Genomic DNA, 21,563 nt, shown 5'->3' on the forward strand with positions numbered 1-21,563 from the left:
AGCTCCCCTGCATTTGAAAGTACCGTATTTTTTGCACCATAACACTCACTTTTTTCCTCCTAGAAAGTAGGGGGAAATATCTGTGCGTGTTATGGAGGGAATGCCTGCGGGTGTCGGGGGGGGATCTGCTGCAGTCGTGAGCAGAGGATCCATGGTTCCCCTTCCTTCCCTCCTCCATGGTTACAAAGCATGGATCCTCAGGATTTTTGCATTGGGATACTCCAAACTCACTGTCAGATCATATGTCTGTGGCCACAGCATGAACCACAAAAATCATATATCCACTATTTTGTTTAGAATATTTTTTTTCTTGTTTTCCTCCTCTAAAAACTACATGCGTGTTATGGTCTGGTGCGTGTTATAGAGCGAAAAATATGGTAGTTGATTTTAGCAAAGCACACACACATAACACATATATATTCCAAAAATAAATGAATGTTTATGTAAAATAAAGATCATTTTAAGATTATTAAATTTAACTTTAGAATTCATTTTAGGGATAGTGTATATAGTTTTCTACAGGGATTTGGTTTGTCTGCCCTGTTGGTGCTTGATATAATGGTTCTGATATAAAGGTTATATCATTGATATAATGGTTTTATCATTATATTATATAATGGTTGATATAATGGTTATATCATTATATTATATAATGGTTGATATAATTGTTTTACCTTTTTTTCTTTACCTAGAATGGTTCTGAAATACATACTCAGATAGAATTAATATTTTCCAATTGATGAATAATCTTCATTTTCTTATTAGTATCTTATGAATAGTACATTTTAATGCAATGGTATTTGTTGCCTGTCATAATTTGTATGGAATGCTGTACTTTTAGAAAAACATTATTTAAGAAAACAGCTCTGCTTAAAAACTTTCTAGTGTAATTTTTACAGCCACTTAATCTTACTATACTTACTTAAGACCAATGAGGGGGAAATCCATACATGACATTTCAAAAAAATAGAATGTACTATTTGCAAAAACCTGCCACCATGTTAAGCAGCCCAAACCATGCATATGCACTTGGATGTAAGTCCCATAGTGTTCAATTGGATTTTCTCATGCACACAAACATGTAAAGAAGTGATGGCCAAACTTGGCCCTCCAGCTGTTTGGAGACTACAATTCCCATCATCCCTGACCACTGGTCCTGTTAGCTAGGGATGATGGGAGTTGTAGTCCCAAAACAGCTGGAGGCCGAGATTGCAGGCTCATTGTTCCTCCAGCCATCGTACCTCCCATCCTTCAATGTGAGACTGCAGCTGCTCAAGGGCTTCCAGCTTCTCCATCTGCCTCTTGGTCTCATTGATATTGGTGCAGACTGCTTTCATTGCCTGTAATGCATTCTGCACTGCCTGATAATCTGCATGTTTACTGGGTGTCCTCTTGGCGAGCTCCTGGAAAGAAAGAAGAGGGGGAGAAAGAAATCAACTTCTGACAGCACAGGATAATATTATGGAGATGGGAAATTCTGACAGCACAAGGGTAATATTATGGAGATGGGAAATGCAACTGTGGTGTTGAAGCAACATCAAGGAATGTGCTGAAGCAAAGTTGTGTACACATTCAGGGATGGGAAATCAGTAGCCCTGCATTTGCTGTTGGACTCCATCTCCCATCAGCCCCAGACAGCCTGACCCTTAGTCAGGGATGATGGGAGCTGCAATTCAGCAATTCCTAGAGGACCACCGATTCCCCACTCCTGATGCTTTCAAAGGAAGATATTAGAATTGTGGAATCATAGAACTGTAGAGTTGGAAGGGACTACGAGGGTCATCTAGTCCAACCCACTGCAATGTAGGAATCTTTTGCCCAAAGTGGGGCTCGAACCCACAAACCTTAGATTATGAGTCTCATGCTTTACCGACTGAGCTATTAAGCTCAAGACTGTCAAATGATGTCAAAGCACTGCAAGATAAGACCCTCCAACTTGTAAATGTCTCTTCTTGGAGTGCTGAAATGCTTATAATCCTGGAAGTGATACCTTTAGGGCAGGGATGGGGAACCTGTGGCCTCTCAGATGTTGGACTCTCCCTTCAGCCCCAGGCAACATGACCACCAGCAATGTGGAGGTCCAGCACTGTGTCATGTCTTAGCCAGGGGAGTCCTCAACAGAGGAAGACCAGGAGGCCTTACATCAAGCCCTAGGTCAGGCTCCATCTGGGGGAAAGGAGCCAGGATCCTGTGATGAAGATCCCAGAGTGAGATCAGCCTCTGACATTCAGGCTGAATGGGTCCCAAGCCTAAGGGAAAGATGGCACCTTAAAACACCAGATGGAAACCCAACCAATCGGGAGAAGTGTCCAACTATATGAAAGTGTCTCCTTAGGAGTAAGACCTTCTTTTCAATGAGACCTCTGTAGAAAAGGGAGCTGATAGGAGTCCACGTTGGTTTGGGGATGATTCCAGCAGCTCCAGACCAAAATCCCCAGGGCTGGGCTGGAAGAGCTACAGGAACAATGAAGGTGATGGACTACATGGAATTGGCGGAAATGACTGGCAGAATCTGAGACCAGGGAGAAGAGTCGGTGGAAGAAGATTGGAAGAAATTTAAAGACTATTTACAGAAATATTGCAAAATTAATGAATGTTAGAATGATGTCAGAATGAAGTTAAGTGGTTTAAGCAGCAATGTTATAAAGGTGTATGCAAAAATGGATTGTTAATAGGTGAGACTCCAAAGTTATAATATATTATGTTAAAGGACTAAGATAAAAACAAAGAGGGAAAGAAATTGCTGAATTAACTAACTGAATTGGAATACAAAAAAGGGAGGTGTGAGGAGGTCAGGGAAACAAGGAAATGAATGTAAGGTATGGAAAGACTGGTGTATTTTTTTAAGTGTTTTTATCTTTTTTTGTATTTTGTATTTTTTCTTTTATTTTTACTTTTGTCTTTCTTTTTCTTCTTCTTTTTTAATTCATGTAATTCTTTTCTTTGAAACCTTAATAAATATCATTTAAAAAAAAGGAACAATGTCTCTGTACCAGCAATCTGCCCTGCTTGGGAATGGAAGTCCTGCCTGTGCCAAACCTGACCAAGGGTGACCATGGGCTGCTCCCATTGTGCCTCTTGCACGACACTTTTTTGTGACTCTGCTGGCTTAGACTCTGCCCTTGGACCAGCCTTGGGTACTGCTTTTGTTGCTGTACTATTACGATACGATACGATAATCTTTACTGTCATTGTCCCATACAGAACAAAGAAATGGAAAAATCTAAATAATAAATAATAATAATAATAATAATAATAAATTAAAATAAATTTATTTATACCCCGCCCTCCCCAGCCAAGACCGAGCTCAGGGCAGCTAACACCAGGTATAAAAACAATTGATTAAAATAAAACTTAAAAACAAGATTAAGTACAACATTAAAATAATAATGTTAAATTTAAATTACTAATTAAATTACTAATGTAAATTATGTTACATTAAAATAATAATGGTATCTGAAGAAGTGTGCATGCACACGAAAGCTCATACCAAGAACTAACTTAGTTGGTCTTTAAGGTGCTACTGGAAGGATTTTTTTTATTAAAATAATAAGACATTCAAAAACCAACAAGCCAGCTATCCCAACCTGGTTAGTCCCCTAAAAACTCTGATACCCCATTTTTAAATACAATATACTCCCATAGAGACTCCTTACACTGCATTTAAAACCAAAATCAAATTTGGATAGAAACTGTTTCTCAGGCGGCTAGAGATATTGCTGGCGGGTCCACTGTTTTCTCAGAAGCCCAGGGAAAAGAGGACACTCTGCTTTAAGGCCTGCCAGTGAACACATCAGGTTCCTGCACCCTAGTCTTATTTCCCACCATTCATCCAAACTCGCTCTCAAAAACAATAGTCTTGCATCAGCTTGAAGACCAATACATTCATTATGTATTGGTTTTCATAGACTAGAGTTCAGTTTATCAGGTGTGTAAAGTGTTGTCCTAAGCTGCAGGTATATATGGCTAGAGAGGTGACGTCAAACTATTGACATCAGTCATGTACTGGCTGGATCACAAGCCTGGCACATGTGGTAGTGTTGGTGGCTAGTCCTGCATTTCCCCAATGGTTCCAAACACCAGAATAAGACTACAATTTGTGTGGTTCAGACCAGAGCAGAGAAACTAGGTTAGGTTTGCTATGAAAAGCAACTCTGGAAAGACTCTGGAAACAGATGGTAATCAACAATGACCTGGGTTTGGCAAGGAGCGTAGCCCGTGTCTACTTAAAATTAATCATCTTTTTCAGACCAATAACATTTTACAGCCAACCCCATTTGGATAAAAGATCCTTTCAATAAAGCCTTACTAAACTTGTTCGTTTCCTCCTGGTACATAATAGGGTGTTTAAAATGTGACATTTTTAGCCTGTCTGGAATGTTTCACATTCTTCCAATACTCCTATTTGCTTCTTATATTTAGCTCTGATAGCTTTTAGCTCTGTGACCCAATGGCAAAACCGCTGCACAGCTGCCTCCTTCCACGTTTCCAGAGAGGCAGCTTAAATGGAGTGAGTTTCAACGCAACTGGAAATGCAGCACCAGATCTGTAACCAGGCTGGTGTATTTTCCGAGCATAAGTAAACAAAAGAAGGAGAGAGAAAAGGAATCTACGTTCTTTCTGAGTCACGATTATCAACTCCTGTCCCAAGAAACGGCTAATTCTGTCAACAAAGCGCATGGTGATGACTGCATGTAGAGGTTTTGCTTGTTTCATTTTGCTACTCTGATTCTATAAGAAACCTTTGTCAAGCAGACCATTAGTGTTGCTCTTTTACTTATTGCTAGCAAAATGCATGTCTTTGCGATGGGTGTCAAGGTTTATTTCAAAGGTGGGAACCTATAGCCCTCCAGGTGTTGCTGGCCAGAAATTCCCATAATCAGTGACCACTAACCACATGTTGGCTGGGGCTGGAGGGAGCTAGAATCCAAAAATATATGGAGAGCCAAAGGCAACCCAACCCTTTAGGGATGTGGACTCTGCAGAAAAGACACATGCACACACAACTGTGGTATTTCAGTAAGTGGGAACCGGACCACCCAATGTTGGTGCTTAAGGCATTGAAGGTTTCAGTTGGCTCCCAGATACCATCAAAGCAAGTTGCTTACAATGAGCTCTCCTTGTCTGGATCAAGAGAAACTCTTCTGGAACATATATCATGTGATGATTATTATTAAACCTTTGCAGGCTGCAAAACAACAACCTGAAATAGGCATGCGAAACTGCCTGAACCATTTTTTTTAGGTTCTGGGAAAGGGCTGACAAAATCTGCCCGGAGTCAGATAAAGCTCCCCACCCTCAGCATTTAAAATGCAGCTAAATTTTGCTAGCACTTTAAAAAAGAAAATGAGCAGCAGATTGCGAGGCCATGCAGGGTGAAGCCAAGCCACAACTGCCAGGGCATGGAAAAGGTATCACAATCCATCAACAGTACAGATGTGTCACACTTGGCATGTGACTATCCTGCTGCCTTAACAGCATAGATGACATGTTTTGTTTGGCCTGAGTCAACATGCGTCCTGCACTGGGTCCTTCTACTTCATCTGAGAAACCCAATGTTCATGCCAGCAACCCAGAAGTGCTTACATAACCAGGTGAGCAAAGTGGTAAAACAACAACAACACAACAACCACTGTCTATTGAACCTCTAATTACTGTATATTCTTCTTCTTAATGCTTAAAACAGGAAAATTAAAAACCTAATGCCTTCCCCCCTCCTATAAGCACATTATAATTTTGATAATGGAAAGAAATAAACAACAACAAAAAATACAAAGGACTGCATTAAAAGGGTTAAGGGTACTTTTGATTAGATGTTAGGAATGCTCTCTGCTTCCTCAGTGAGAACAAGAGCACCCTCTTTTATCATGTCTGGTCAGAACCCACTGATTCTGCAGCAATGTAATTTTTACAAAGTGAAACCTGCAGGCTCCTGGAAGCTGCAACCCCATCGGCTAGTTTCTATGATAACCATTTCAGGGGGAAATTTCACCCAGCAGCTAAAATCTTGCAAAGTTTGCCTTACTGCTCAATCACACATTTCAAGCAGTGGTTATCAAAAGGTGTGGTGCACCACACAAGTATGGTAAGGTAAAGGTAAAGGGACCCTGACTATTAGGTCCAGTCGTGACCGACTCTGGGGTTGCAGCGCTCATCTTGCTTTATTGGCTGAGAACAGCTTCCGGGTCATGTGGCCAGCATGACTAAGCCGCTTCTGGTGAACAGAGCAGTGCATAGAAACGCCGTTTACCTACCCACTGGAGCGGTACCTATTTATCTATTTGCACTTTGATGTGCTTTCGAACTGATAGGTTGGCAGGAGCAGGGACCAAGCAACGGGCACTCACCCCGTTGCGGGGATTCGAACCGCCAACCTTCTGTTCAGCAAGTCCTAGGCTCTGTGGCTTAACCCACAGCGTCACCCGCGTCCCACAAGTATGGTAGGAGAGGACAATTTAAACATTTTGGTGTAGTATAGTATAATATAGTATAGTGTAGTATAGTATAATCATTCATTCATTGCAGCATATGGCTAGGTGTCTTTTCAAAATGAGAGCGAGACCATCAAGACAATCCTAGTTGTGATCTAGAATTGCCGTTTAAAGCACAGAGGGACATTTCTTGCTGCCAGCATGAATGGTTCAGCAACTCTGATTTGCAGTTTGAGTTGGGGGTGTAGTGGACTAGCCCAGAACTCAGTTCCAGGGCAGGAACACAGAGCAACAGAATGACCGGGAGCTTTGCTCAATCTCTTTGGAGAGGCACATTGAAGTTTTCTGTGCAGTCACAGAGATTGCCACAGAACTGAAGCCTGAATCTGGAGGCCCTGATCCACAGCCTAAGAAAAGAGCGAAAAGAAAAACACCCAAGTACATTACAAAGGCTTAATTTCTGGATCTGGTTCGAGATTAAGATATTGCTTGCTGTATCAGTTTTGGTTTTATTATTTGTTTTCTTTGCCTGCTAGGGATGATAAGACTAAGAAATGTTTGTTGGTTTTCAGGAGTTATTTAGATAGTTTTTCTACACTGTTTTTTTAATTGCTTTTGTTTTCTCTGTATTGCTAAAGGCGAGGCTGTTTTGCTATTTTTTTTAGAGGTGCCCTGATAGCTTTCTGAAGGAGGATTAGGAATGTTTTAAGATTCACTGCAACACAAATGTTTAGGTTTTCCAAGGGTGAAGGTTGGAATGGCTTTGGGTTGAGAATTTTAAAGTGTCTGTGAGCACCAGGAAAGAAGAAGCCTAAGGTATGCTACTGAACTTTAGTTTTGACTTCTTTGTAATTTAAACTTTGGAGGTTTGAACACGGATAGGGATTTCTGTTGGTGATTCAATCTTGTACAGTGGTACATTGGTTCTCAAACACCTTGGTTCCCAAATGCCAAAAACAGGTAAGTAAGTGTTCCGGTTTTCAAACATTTTTCAGAAGCCAAACGTCTAATGCAACTGTCAGCTATTGTTTCCGGGTCACCTGCGCCAATCAGAATCTGCGCCTTGGTTTTCAAACATTTCAGAAGTCAAACGGTCTTCGAGAACGGATTAAGTTTGGCGCTTTTGTTTTTGCTATTTATTTTGCGTTTTTTGTTTTTGAAGCTTTTTTTGGTTAATTTGTTTTTCTGACTGGGTGGAACCCAGCTCAGCTACTAATTGATTGATTGTGTGACTGCAGAAATGGATAAAAGCCCCCCACCCTATCATTAGTGCAGGAAAGGAAAAAAAAAACAATCCATTTTGCATTGCTTTCTATGGGAAAGCGCACCTTGGTTTTGGAACGCTTTGGTTTTGGAACAGACTTCCAGAACGGATTTAGATTGAGAACCAAGGTACCACTGTAATCTGTTCAACTGTGCCTTACAGGAGCTGTTTTTAAAAAACAACAGCACTGGAAGGTGAACAGGACCTCTTTGGAAGGAGAACAGTGAGCTTGGGGTAGATTAAAGGGGCTTTGATATCCTGTGATTTTATACCTGCATACTGGGTTGTGCCAATAAAAAGACTGCTTAAGAGTCCAAACCCTCTCATTGCTCCGAGACTAAAGGTGCACATACCTACATACTTGAGAGAGGAGGTACTGCAAACAAGTATCTGCATCATTTGATGCAGACAACCTAAGAAATTATAGGTATGCATGCATATTCAAATGGATTCTACCCAAATCAATTTCAGTCCTGCAAAAGTCCAATTTTATAGTCAGGCCAAGGTCAGTATTATATGAAATGTGCAAGGAAAATGGTATGGAGATGATGGCCTAGCAAAACTGGTGTGTGGTTATAAGATAGGAGGGAAAGGCAAAACGAGAAAGCAGGCCAGTGGGCAGGAGTGGGTGTGTAAACATTAAGCCCAGAGTGACAAGCTGCTAGCCTGAGGATTTAAGATGCAAATCAAGTATGCACAAATGCACATAGGTTGAAATGTACTGAGGTCCATAGGTTGAAATGTACTGAGGTCCAAACCTAACCTGCACTATCCCAAGTATTCCTGACAGGGCAGATTCGAAGTGCAAAGAGGCCTTTTCTTGGTCATACCAGGAGAACAGAAATGAGCACACAGCAGAATAGAGAGGATGGAAAGAAGAGAGCATCTTTACAAAACAACATCTTGAAACCAAACCCAGCTCTAGCATTTCCTCGAAGAAGGGATGTTGTTGTACAGAAACTGGTCTTGTTTTCGTCTCACCGCCCTGCCACCGCCCACTTCATTATCCTCCACACCAGATTAAACATCTTCGTTTGTATACTTAAAACAGGGAGCAAGGCACATACTTTTGCTGATGAAAATTACAACAATCCACATAAAAGTATTCCCTTGCTCTACCTCTTGAATTTTCAGAACACTCCCTTCGAGGAAAGCCTGTGAGATACTTTATACAACAGAATGTTAACTCTTGACTTTTTTACTCTGCATGATGAAACACAGTTTGTTCTTGCAGAACAGATTTATGGAAAACCTAGGACTAATAGCAGGCGAGAGATTGCACCAATCAATCCCGTTTCCTGTCGTCCTCATGAGTGCAGTGGGATTTTTTAACAGCAAATTTAATGAGTCCGGCAGCAGAATGCAGATTCTGGAAATAAATCCAAGCAGGGCATAGCCAAACAAATCCTAGATAAGAGCCTGTAATTCAGTGATAAAATACATGCTTTGCATACACAAAGTCTGAGGTTCACTCCATGACCTCTGCACTTAAAAGGATATTAGGTAGCACAGGTGAGAGGTGCTATTAGAGAGCCCCTGTCAAGCTGGGCTAGATGAACAAATGGTCAAGACTCCAGATAAGGCAGCTTCAGATGTTCATAAACAGAGAGCCATGATAGCCAATGAATATGATTCGTGTTTCTTCCCATGCTTTGGATAACTTTTTTTATATTTATCTTTTGCATTGCTTCATTACTATTTCAACAATACTGGTACATGGTGTTGTGAGCTCCTAATTGGTCATGTTTCCTTGTGATATACCAGATGATGCCTTCGGCTAGAATCATGTGAAAACTATTTATCCCCATTTTCAGGCTGAATCACCAGACCCTGCTTCATAGAGACTGCTTAAATTAGCCACCCCTGCCCTAAAGATTCACTGTAGGAACAGCTATGTCCCAGGGAGCTTTGGAAGTTGGGCAGGTTCATCCAGCTTTGCCCTGCATGGCATTGAAATGCCCGACACTGAAAGCCAACTGGAAAAAGGTGCTGCTGTTGACATTCCTAAACTGGCCCCAAACCAGTTCCTGCACCCAAAGGAGCCTAGAACATAGCTATCAACTTTCAGATTTGAAAATAAGGGAGCAGCAGCCTCGAAAATAAGGGATCAGCAGCCTCACCTATCCCGGGGACAGTCTACGGGATATCTAACAATTCGGGATAGCAGCAGGAAGCAGTGGGAAACGGTGCTGGAATAAGGGAATTTCCCGCAAAAAAAAGGGAAGGTTGACAGCAATGGCCTAGAATGCCAGCACGTCTCTAGCCTGAAGAGGTCACATTATGCTTCTCAGATGTGATGACATAGTAGAAGCCCTGCTTCCCCTGTACCACCACAGTCCATGTCTCCTAAAATGGGAGGCAACAAGTTTCAAATTAGGGTCCCATAACTGCTTCTTAAGTAAATGCAGCCAATTTAAGCACACTAGGAAGGAAGGAAGGAAGGAAGGAAGGAAGGAAGGAAGGAAGGACAATACAGTGGTACCTAGGGTTACATATGCTTCAGGTTACAGACTCCGCTAACACAGAAATAATACCTAGGGTTAAGAACTTTGCTTCAGGATGAGAACAGAAATTGCGCAGCGGCAGCTGGAGGCCCCATTAGCTAAAGTGGTGCTTCAGGTTAAGAACAGTTTCAGGTTAAGAACGGACCTCCGGAACGAATTAAGTTCTTAACCCGAGGTACCATGGTATATTATGTAGATTGGCCTGCAAGCAGAGGTCTTTCCCATCATCAGCTTTCATCCTTGAAGAAGGAAGGAATGAAACCTGTCAGCTTCTGCATGCATAAAAATATTGCTCTCCCACTTAAGCTATTTTCAACAATAAGCCAGTATTATTTTAGGCTGAAAATTGATTTTTAAGAATGAAGAAGAGACAGGTTTTAATTTTCCTATAGGGCTGTGAGCTCACACACAGACTTCACCATAAATCTTGAGTTGGGAAATATTTTAGCACCTTAACCTCTAGCTAATTAGCACTATCCTCTTTTAACAATCCCGGAAGGGGGAATAAAGGGCACCTTGTCAGATTTCCATCACACTTCTTATAGGCACTGCTTTCCATTTCAAATTTCTGACACCTACCATCATTAAGGCTTGCAAAGCACCATGCTGTTTTGCATTACCTTTCAAGTGGATTTGGAGTCTGGCAACTCAGCTCCTGCCTCCAGGTTATCCTTTCTCAGAAGCACAGGAATCTCCCAACCAAGGATGCAGCCTATAATTATCAAATGTGGCTTTCAAGTGGCTCACATTGCTGCAAGGCATGGAAACCAAAATAATGCCGGCTTGAACTGTAGCCAGATACCTGCAAAATCCTGGGTGCAAGGGTCAAAAATCACAGCAAGCATCCATAATCCCCACACCACGAAGTCATCAATCAGGTGACTCTGAGGGTGTGCTGCTGTGACCTACATATGCCGATAATGTTAGGGGGCAAGAGAACAGAGGTAAGTGCATTTAATTCCCACCCTAAGGATATGATTAACACATGATCACTGCGCCACTACAACCACCAGCCACCTGAGCTCATGGAAGTTGCCCTTTCTAAAGGGAAACAGTTCTTTTGGTGCTTGGGCTTCAATTTCCACTAGGCATTAGCACAGTGTAGAAGGGACCAGGGCTGGATTAACACTTATGCCAGTAAACTACTGAAATCTTGACTACATAGCAAGATGCCTAATACAGTGGTACCTCTGGTTACGTACTTAATTCGTTCCGGAGGTCCGTTCTTAACCTGAAACTGTTCTTAACCTGAAGCACCACTTTAGCTAACAGGGCCTCCTGCTGCTGCCGCACCACCGCCACGTGATTTCTGTTCTCATCCTGAAGCAAAGTTCTTAATCCGAGGTACTATTTCTGGGTTAGCGGAGTCTGTAACCTGAAGCGTATGTAACCCGAGGTACCACTATACAAAGTTAGACTATTGCTACATCTAGCATAATATCATCTACACTGATAGGGATTTTCAGTCTTTGAGACAGAGGGCAGTCCCAACCCTGCTTGGAGATGCCATGGACTGGGAGTGGGATTCAGGCAATGCAGATGCTCTACCATTGAGCTAGGGCCCTTCCCCGCAGTTTGTGGTTTATCTGGAGCAAAGCAGCTGTGGCTTTCATTGATGCACTCTCATGTTAGTCCATATTTTGTCATGGTATGGCTTAGCACTGAACACAAACCAGGCCTTAGTAAATTTAGGTCACCTGACCCTGAAACTCTTGAGAAAGCTAGATATGATAACTCAACAATAAGTAATGTCACTCTGCTTGTGCTCAGGAGCACTCCTTTTTATTCTCAAACAAAAACCCTGAATCCTAAGCACGGAAAATAAGTTCTAAGGCTGAGCCTTTGCTCAAATTAAGTCCTGAAGGGCATCTAGCCTAAAGCTGAATCCAGGTTTGGAAAACTCTTGGAGGGGGAGTTTACCTTTGACAGAACTGGTGGTTATGACCTTGGCTGAACAAACAAGGAAAATGTTGCCTGTGTATATAAGGCCCTGAAAATAATCTTCTTTATTTCCTTTGCAAGATGGAGGAATCGAATCCTTTGGGGTTCAATATCCCAACTCATAGCTCTGGCCTAGTCTACACATACAGCAGAAAGTGGTAGCAGAAGAGATTACCGGAGATCACATCGTTTCAGTGCTTTCCTCCACGCCAAAGAATTCTTTGCAAATGGAAAAGTAACATAGTTGAAACAGTGCTGGCCTAGAATCTCTCCCCCTGAGGTGGTAGATTTGGGGTCCCCATACCTGCAATCTCAAGTAACACAGGTCACGTCCCTACCTCAGAATTCTGCAACCTAATCAGGCTTCCATCTGTGGTCAGCACTAAGAATATCCTTTCCCCCCTGTTTGCTCAACTTTGAGTTTCGACACTCCCATAAACACAACAGAAAGCCAACTATGCAACCCAACCCAATGTGGATATATAAGGAAGCATAAACATTATAGAGGCCCTTGGAGAGGAATGTATACAAACCACATTTATCAAATCCCTATTTCCTCTGGTCTGTTGGCCCATCCTAGAGGTTTAAGAAGTCCTCCAAGTGTCACGCATAATCCCAATGCAAATCCACGGGACTGACAGGCTTCAACTTCCTCTCAAACGTTGAGCCAATGTAAATACACGGAACGGGGTTATTTCGTACTTGTTGTGAAAGCTGATGCGGCATTTAAAGAAAAGCTAAATTTGTCACAGCCTGACTCCTAGACTTAGCTACGTCAGAACAAATAGGGCAAAATCCCGACTCAAGTATTGCTACTCATTAACATTAAGAAACATAGATTCATAGAAGTCCAGGTCTACATCCAAAAAGGCAATTTTGCACACATCTCGTTTGTCTTATCCCCACCCAGCAGTGCCCCTCACCCCGAGGCTCCACGCCACTCCCGTAAATCTGCCTCTGCATGCAGGACCAGTCTACTTGAGATAATACAAACTGATGCAATATTGCTAGCTCATAAGCTTTTCACTGGTTATGCATCTGAAAGCCAACACTGCTCTAATGGCTGTCAAAAGGAGCTCATTTCTTCTTAAGGTGGGTTGTTGTGCCTTTATTTTTTTAAGAAAGTGCATGTAAGTTATACATACTCATATTTAGAAATAACAGCTTTATTTTAAATAAAAATCACATTTCACCATAGTGGGAAAGGCTGTGACTGGTGCCCTATGTGCCTGCACCATCTGCTATCCAGGTACCAACTTGTCATCATAATTTTACTGCAGATTTCTCCTAATAAACACATTTTTGTATGCAGTTTTGACCCATCGACACATTTTTGCGAACAAATATTCCTTATATAAGGCACTTTTTATGTTATTTGGCCTAGAATATGGCATACTGTCCCCTCATTTTTATAAACATTATTTGGTTGGAGAACCACATCACAAAATGTGGATAAGTGCAAAATTTGAAGGATAGATGTGTTTCTGTACACCTATTTTGTAAACCTGTACACCTTTGGAACCGTGAATCTGACATACTCACTTTTAAATTTGAAATGAACTGAATTTCTCCTGCATTCCTACCACCTATACTAATTGTCCTAATTTTAATAATCTGTATTGGATTTCAATGATACACATATGGTATGAAGTCACACAGAAACTGAACATAACAAGAAATACAAAAACAAACAATAGCAACTTCCCCCTTCTATGCCAGAAGCCAGGTAAGCAATCATATCCATTCTTATGTGTAGTCACTGTTGCCTATTTATTACATTTTCTGTGCTGTTCTTGCAGTGGCCTTATAGACCTCTTTAAAAAATAATACTAATTAACCATACATGAGGAAATTATACTTTGAATGTCTGTCCCTAAAAGAAAAATATATATCATTTTTATTGTCACGTTTTAAAGTACAAACCTTTGTCTCTCCTCAAAAGTGGTGCAATTTAGGCTACAAAAATGATTTCTGCTGAAAGTTACGTCAATTGAGAGGGATTTTCAGAATGGCCACTTACAGTATAACTTCCCAATCAAATCCAATTCAGAAGTAAACGTCAATGAACCAAGTGAGTCCTGGTTCGAGCACAAGACGTTACATGGAAAAATTGTCCTGTTGTGTCAGCTGACCAACTCAAATTACCCTTAAGGGCCCTTTAATTTCAATCAGATCAGAAGCTGAGTTCAAGTGCTCTGCTGCTTTGCACAAATGATGATTCCTCGCTTGGCCAATTATCAAACTACAGCTCATACACTCAGCTGCAGGCAGTGCTTTAGAAGCAGGGAAGAGGAGCAGCAGTCCCTCCCTCCATGAGGCAGATAACCTTCAATGTGATTTGGCCCTGGGCATGGATAAAGGAAAAAGGGAAGAATCACAGAAATAAGGCTCCTGTGTGATCATGCTGAGAGGAGCTGCACCTCACCACTGATCATTTCTGTCCCAGGGTACAACGCATGTGAAATTTAATAAAACAAGTCAAGATCGCTCAGTATGATCCATTGTCTGTTCCAGTGATAATGAACATGTGGCTCTCCAGATGTTGATGAACTCCAACTCCCATCAGCCCCTGTCCTCATTGCCAATGGTCAAGAATGATAGGAATTGTAGTCCAGCAGCTTCTGGATGGTCAAAGGTCACCTTTGGTCTTTTTGAGAACTCCAAGCAAGCATTATACAAGCACATCACAACGGGCTAGTCTTCTTCCACCCAAACTTGCAAGAGTGTTAACGTTCCACAAACGCAAGTCAGAATCACATGTGCAACTTACAAATCAGGACAAATGCTTTGTTTTGTGTTACCTTCAGGAGCAGTGGGTATTTGCAAATCCTCTGGATTGGAGTTAGGAGATAACCCTCAAGTGGAATGTCTGTAGTCTTTCTGCCTCCCAAAAGCATGCAGCTCTGTAACCAGAAAATAAAAAGAATGTTACCCTTGACTCAAAGCTCCTAGGGACTTTCAGTGAGTTCAGAAAATGAGGATCAGTTCAATGTATGCAAGAAAATGAAGGAACATGTTATTCATTCATTTCCTTTCCTTAACAGACAAGGAAGTCTCCCAACCAGGCACTGACCAAGCCTAAACCAGCTTGGCTTCATGGCATCATATGGCTTCTGCATTAAGAATTTCAAATTCTACACTGTAATCCTATGCATAACTAAAATTAGATGTGACTGGGCAGACATATTAAACTACATGATATCACGCTAAATCATTGTTTAGAAGGCTGGGCAAGCCTCAAGTTCGCATATCATGCAACTGCAAGGAGGAAGTTGGGCAGCTTTTGCTTCCATTTTGGCTTACTGCCTACACTGACACTGAGGTTAATGTTACTAAGGGTTTGTTTAAAACAAGCAAACTCCAAACCATGAATTCACTGACAGTGACAATGTGAGCTGCCTTTGGCATGGTTTACTATGCAAAGGTGGCATACAAATAAATGATGATGAAGGCTTGTTTAAACAAACCATAGTTAGCATCTACCATAGTTTAGGGTTCAGACAAAGCACTAAACTGCAGTTAATGGAAAAGAGAAGTGAAATCTTCTGAGCTCTTCCTCACAGCCAGGGCAAGGAATATGCAAGCCTGAGGATTGCCTAGGACTTTTCACCTAATGCTAAACTATGGTTTAAACTTTAGCATGATGCCTGAATGCAATCATAATGTCTGTGTATGGGTCTACACTTTTCATGAAAAGGAACACCACCGCAAAAACCGCAACCCTTCTCCTCCCCTGCACCACTCAACTTCACTGCACTCCATTGCTTTAAATACTCTTCTCCTCACCCAGCTCATTTCCAGTATCTACTCTAAGCAATGGAGCAACGCCAGGTAAAGCTGATGTAAAGGTGGGGTTTTCCTGGTTTCCATCACATGCTCCTTCGTATATGTGAACAGCAGAACCCACTCACTCATCCTTACAATGTGTCCCTGGGGTGGATGGGAAGGCAAAGATATCCTATCACATCCAATTAATCCCCTAATCTAAATTAATAAGTGGCCCTTTTAGATTCAGTGATACTCTATTATGAGCATGCATGAATAGGATTAGACTGCAAGAAAGCCAAGATTCTGCGCAAACTGGTTGGATTTTTGCTAATTAGTTCAATTTGTTCCTTTGGAAGCAGACAGCAATTTAAAAACTCTCGTGTTCAATATGCAAAAGTATTGACAGTGAGTAACATCCAATGCTAGTCATGTGCAGAATAGACCCATTGAAATAATTCATTGCAATGGGTCTACTCCTGAGTATGAGTAACAGTGGCTATCACCCAAGATTCCTGCAAGTACGAGGCCCCTGGAATGGAGTGTAACAGCAATCACAATTTATTTTCACTACTTGCACTCTATTCCATCTGGGTCAAGTTCTCCAGCTCCACTTGCCAAACCAGATTCTCCAGAGAGACACTAAAAGACTTGGTGAGGAAGATGAGGTTCCTGCACTGCTGTCTACTTCAGACAGCTAGCGGTCTAAGTGGAAGGTGGATCACCTGTTGAGTAATAGATTTCTTCTAGCTTCTAATTCCCTCTATCACTCAGATCCTCCTCCTCCTCTATGTGATCATCCTAGCCTTCCCCTGAAGCTCCACAGAACTTCAGAGTGATGCCAGAACCCATGCTTCATAAAACTGCACTTTTTGGCAAGTACCATAGTTTTTCAATCATGTGTTCATTTGGAACACAAAACAGGTCACCAAACCCTCTTTTCCTGCCAGAAGTAGTGTCAGAAGTGAATCAGCAGCACAGACTGAAATGCACCCAGACCAGATGCACATTCCAGAGCAGCCTGAATGTCCTCATGGGCGCATGGCAAAGCTTCAGTTCCCAGAGTGGTTTTAACAATGGGGGTGGTGTTCCTCTTGAGAGCACCTAGTCCCCCATCTCTGCCACAGACTTCTTCTTACTTAGTAAGTACCTGTCAGGTAACAACTGGTGTTTCTCAAGTCCTAAGCCTGCCAGCTTTTGCCCATCTGGGGTTCTCATGAGATCTCCAGAGCATCATCTGACCACAGCTGCCCAGAACTGCTTATGAGTTTTGCACAATGAACATTTTCACACTTCGAAGATGTTTTCACCAGACACCAAAAATTAGATTTCCTCTATAGACACAGAGTCTGGCTTCGATGCACACATTTTTCAGACTGTTTCAGGCTGGCAGTGCTGGCCACTACCTTCCAAAACTCTCGTTCCCATTTTCCAGGGTTCTTGTGTGAATCATAAACCATTCTTGTCCCCCTTGTTGTTTTCTCCAGTCTTGGCCTTTGAATTTAGCACAGAGTTTTCCCACATTTTCCAAGGCAGGTCTCTATTTCAGCCGCTGTGAGAGCACCAGGGCCAATTCCACTCACACAAGAAACTCTTTTATTTTCTCCTTTGACCTCATTAGATGGGGACATTATTATGCTGGGCAGGATTGGGGAAGGGGGGCAGGGTGAAAAATGGGTGGAGGTTAACATAAGGAAATACCAGCCTTCCACATATTCCCTACATACAAATGTCTTACAGAATCTCATTTTTTGCAGAAACAAAACAGCACCACTGTCTACAAACCTTCCTGCCTAGTCAAAAGATGAGGTGACGTTGCTGAAGAGTTTTGTTTTCCGCCAGTCCAATTAGTTGATGCAGAGAACATTCTAGAATAATGTCTGCACTCAAAGTCTCTCTCTCTCTCTCTCTCTCTCTCTCTCTCTCTCTCTCAAAAATTGAACAGAGATGCTTATGTTTGCAAATGGAACAAGAGGAACTTCTCTAGCTACGTGATAGCTTCCAAGGAAGGTTCTCTGAGGCACATTAGCATCAATCTACTACCTTCTTCTTAGGTATGCTAACTATCTAGATCAGGGGTAGGCAATCTAAGGCCCGGGGGCCAGATCTGGCCCAATCGCCTTCTAAATCCGGCCCGCGGATGGTCTGGGAGTCAGCATGCTTATACATGAGTAGAATGTGTGCTTTTATTTAAAATGCATCTCTGGGTTATTTGTGGGGCATAGGAATTCATTCATATTTTTTTTCAAAATACAGTCCGGCCCACCACATGTTCTGAGGGACGGTGGACCAGCCCACGCCTGAAAAAGGTTGCTGACCCCTGGTCTAGATATTCCAGCAATCTGGAGATACCGTATTTTTCGCTCTATAAGATGCACCCGACCATAAAACACACCTAGTTTTAGAGGGAGAGAACAAGAAAAAAAATTCTCTCCCTCTCTGCGCAGCACCCCTTCAGCGAAGTGGCAGGAGAAGCGGAGCCCCTTCCATTTCTCCCCCCAACTTCACTGAAGGGGCTCTGCGCAGAGAGGGTAAGCTGCGCAGCGCCTCTCCTGCGAAGCGAAGCCAGGAGAACAAGAGGGGTTGGTGCGCACTGCCCCCTCTTGCTCTCCTGGCTTCAGCGAAAACAACGGGAAGCCTCCGGAGCGCAGCGGGACCGTTCCCGCTACGCTCCGGAGGCTTCCCGTTGCTTTCGCTGAAGCCATGGAGCCTGCATTTGCTCCATAAGACGCACACACATTTCCCCTTGCTTTTTGGGAGGGGAAAGGTGCATCTTATAGAGCAAAAAATATGGTGATTGTTGGGGGAATTAGACATGGGGGAAGGGGTTAATTTCTTTCATGGGCACAAATCACCCCATGTATGAGATAAAGCCAGCAGGTGCAAGGTCAGCTAAGTCAGTTACTATGGCAACGGCCCAGTGCCATCTATATAAGTGATTAAGGCATGCCAGCACATTAGTCAGTTGGTGAGTCTGTCCATGAGTTGGAGTATGTGTTAAGTCTTGAAGCTGCTGGAGCAACAGAAATACTCCCTACTTGTATATATCTGTATCTGCAAAGCCTACAAGCTGTATGTCTCAACATCCATATCTGTATTACTGAAGCCTGATCTTCTGCAGCAGTAAACTATTTTGGACCTTAAGCTATCTCTGTGTGGTGACTGGAACTGGGGCCAACTTCAGCTATGTGGGTATCTCACCTAAGATTCCCAACAATGTCATAGTAATTTACGGCAAGGAATTCTCCATCCATGCACAATACTATCGCAGACCGCACACAAGGGCCAGAAGAAGTTTTAACAGGGAGAAATGTAAAGTATTGCACTTGGGCAAAAAAAATGAGAGGCACAAATACAAGATGGGTGACACCTGGCTTGAGAGCAGTACATGTGAAAAGGATCTAGGAGTCTTGGTTGACCACAAACTTGACATGAGCCAACAGTGTGACGCGGCAGCTAAAAAAGCCAATGCAATTCTGGGCTGCATCAATAGGAGTATAGCATCTAGATCAAGGGAAGTAATAGTGCCACTGTATTCTGCTCTGGTCAGACCACACCTGGAGTACTGTGTCCAGTTCTGGGCACCACAATTCAAGAAGGACACTGACAAACTGGAACGTGTCCAGAAGAGGGCAACCAAAATGGTCAAAGGCCTGGAAATGATGCCTTATGAGGAACGGCTAAGGGAGCTGGGCATGTTTAGCCTGGAGAAGAGGAGGTTAAGGGGTGATATGATAGCCATGTTCAAATATATAAAAGGATGTCACATAGAGAAGGGAGAAAGGTTGTTTTCTACTGCTCCAGAGAAGCGGACACGGAGCAATGGATCCAAACTACAAGAAAGAAGATTCCACCTAAACATTAGGAAGAACTTTCTGACAGTAAGAGCTGTTCGACAGTGGAATTTGCTGCCAAGGAGTGTGGTGGAGTCTCCTACTTTGGAGGTCTTTAAGCAGAGGCTTGACAACCATATGTCAGGAGTGCTCTGATGGTGTTTCCTGCTTGGCAGGGGGTTGGACTCGATGGCCCTTGTGGTCTCTTCCAACTCTATGATTCTATGATTCTATGATTCTATGAAACGTGTTCTTAGAATAACTTAGATAGCTGCTGTAAATTAACTAGAAGTCTAGTTCTAGCTGCAGCCGCACCTCCAGGAATTAATGCCCTGTGCTTAAATTAGAATCCTCTGTTCTGCAAATGGAGCAGAACCCTACTGACCATATGTCCTCCTTCTTTACAGTTAAGGGAGTGCAAGCCCTGCTAGAATTGGTTCCACTTGGAAGCTCCAGACCAGAGCTCTTGAGTGGAGCTGATTTCTGCAGAAAGCGGGGCTTGCAGTTGGCAGTAAGTTCAGCCCAGCTTTAAAATCGTTAAATCCCCCATGCAAACACACACACACCAAGCTCTTTGAAAACACTATTACACTCAATTGATAGCTGGCCTCTTTTGCAATTAGAAGCAGTTCATTGCTTCCATCTATTCTGGAATCTTAGCAGAACTGTGATGTGAACCAAGCCAAAGAAAAAAAGCCAATGTGTGTGAAGGGGATATTTGTGGAAGGGAGACCTTGTTTGGGTTTAAAATATGAACATTGCAAAACCTTTTTATAGAGGCTCTGTGATAGGATGCATTCTTTTTCTACAACTTTTTATCTTCCCCCTCCTCTTCCAACTGCCTTGCCGTAAAGCATGGTAAGGAACCAGCAAATCAAGGCTGTTTAGGCACACAGGAAATAGGAAAAAGGGTTGGTCATGATGAAAGGACTCCTCTTGGGCAGCTGTACCTGCAAAATGGAAAATAAGTCTGTGTCCTTTTGAAGGGAAGCATCTAGACCATTCCTGGCTCCAGGTCTTATCTAAACTGACCTGCCAGGATTCCCTGCAATAGCACAGGCAAAAGCAGTTCCAGGCTACCAATACTGTGTTTATGTAAGAGTCATTCAGACAGCAGGGTAGATTTCTCTTAATATTGTAGGATGGCTGTGCCATTTTTTTAAAATAAAAAACACACCTTAGTTGTCATTTGAGCCTACTGGTTAGATCTTCAGACTAGCTGCATCGTATACAATGCATTCCTCTCCCCCTGAAAACACACTGTGATTTTATTTTTTAAAGCCATCCTTCCTTTTGACCATATGATTCTAAGTGACACGTTTTGGCAGATCAAATTAATCAGAAATGGGAAGTAAGGCTTTTCAGAAATAGGAACTGAAAAGAGGGTGGAGAGAAGGGATCAGCCTGTGAAACAAACAGAAGAGGATACCACAAAAGGTGCACACCAAACTTAGTAATAAATTACTAAGCCCCCAAACAGTTTAAAGACAACTGAATCAGTTAGTTTGTTTTCATTATTTATCTTCTAATGCTTAAGTAGCATAGAAAGGATGCCCAGACCTGGCAAGACTCAAACATGCTTACCTTCAACAAAGCTGCTATATCAATATGCCTTTGGACCAACAGGAGCTAACCTAATGTCCTTCAGATGCTGTGGTCCACACTTCCCATCACCCTCAGCCACCATTGGTAAGGGATCATGGGAGCTGTAGCACAACAGTGTCTGGAGGGCAGTGCATTTGCAACCCATTTTAGATCATAGCGATTGAACAAGTTTCAACCAATGTATGTTTTCCTCTTGGCTTGAGAGAAGATTGGGAATGAT

General features: G+C 42.4%; 1 protein-coding gene across 1 annotated transcript in view; it reads right to left on the minus strand.

Moving 5' to 3' along the window:
* The window catches only part of PREX1 (phosphatidylinositol-3,4,5-trisphosphate dependent Rac exchange factor 1), a 232,807-nt gene that overhangs the window by 97,227 nt on the left and 114,017 nt on the right, over positions 1–21,563 (minus strand). The window contains exons 5-6 of the mRNA XM_082225791.1: positions 14,942–15,043; positions 1,242–1,403 (exon numbers count right to left, since the gene is read on the minus strand). Of these exons, the coding sequence (XP_082081917.1) occupies positions 1,242–1,403; positions 14,942–15,043 (264 nt within the window). The remainder of the gene's footprint in view (positions 1–1,241; positions 1,404–14,941; positions 15,044–21,563) is intronic.

The sequence above is a fragment of the Podarcis vaucheri genome (genome assembly GCF_965113315.1).
Source record: "Podarcis vaucheri genome assembly, chromosome: 6".
In the NCBI taxonomy this organism is placed as follows: domain Eukaryota; kingdom Metazoa; phylum Chordata; class Lepidosauria; order Squamata; family Lacertidae; genus Podarcis; species Podarcis vaucheri.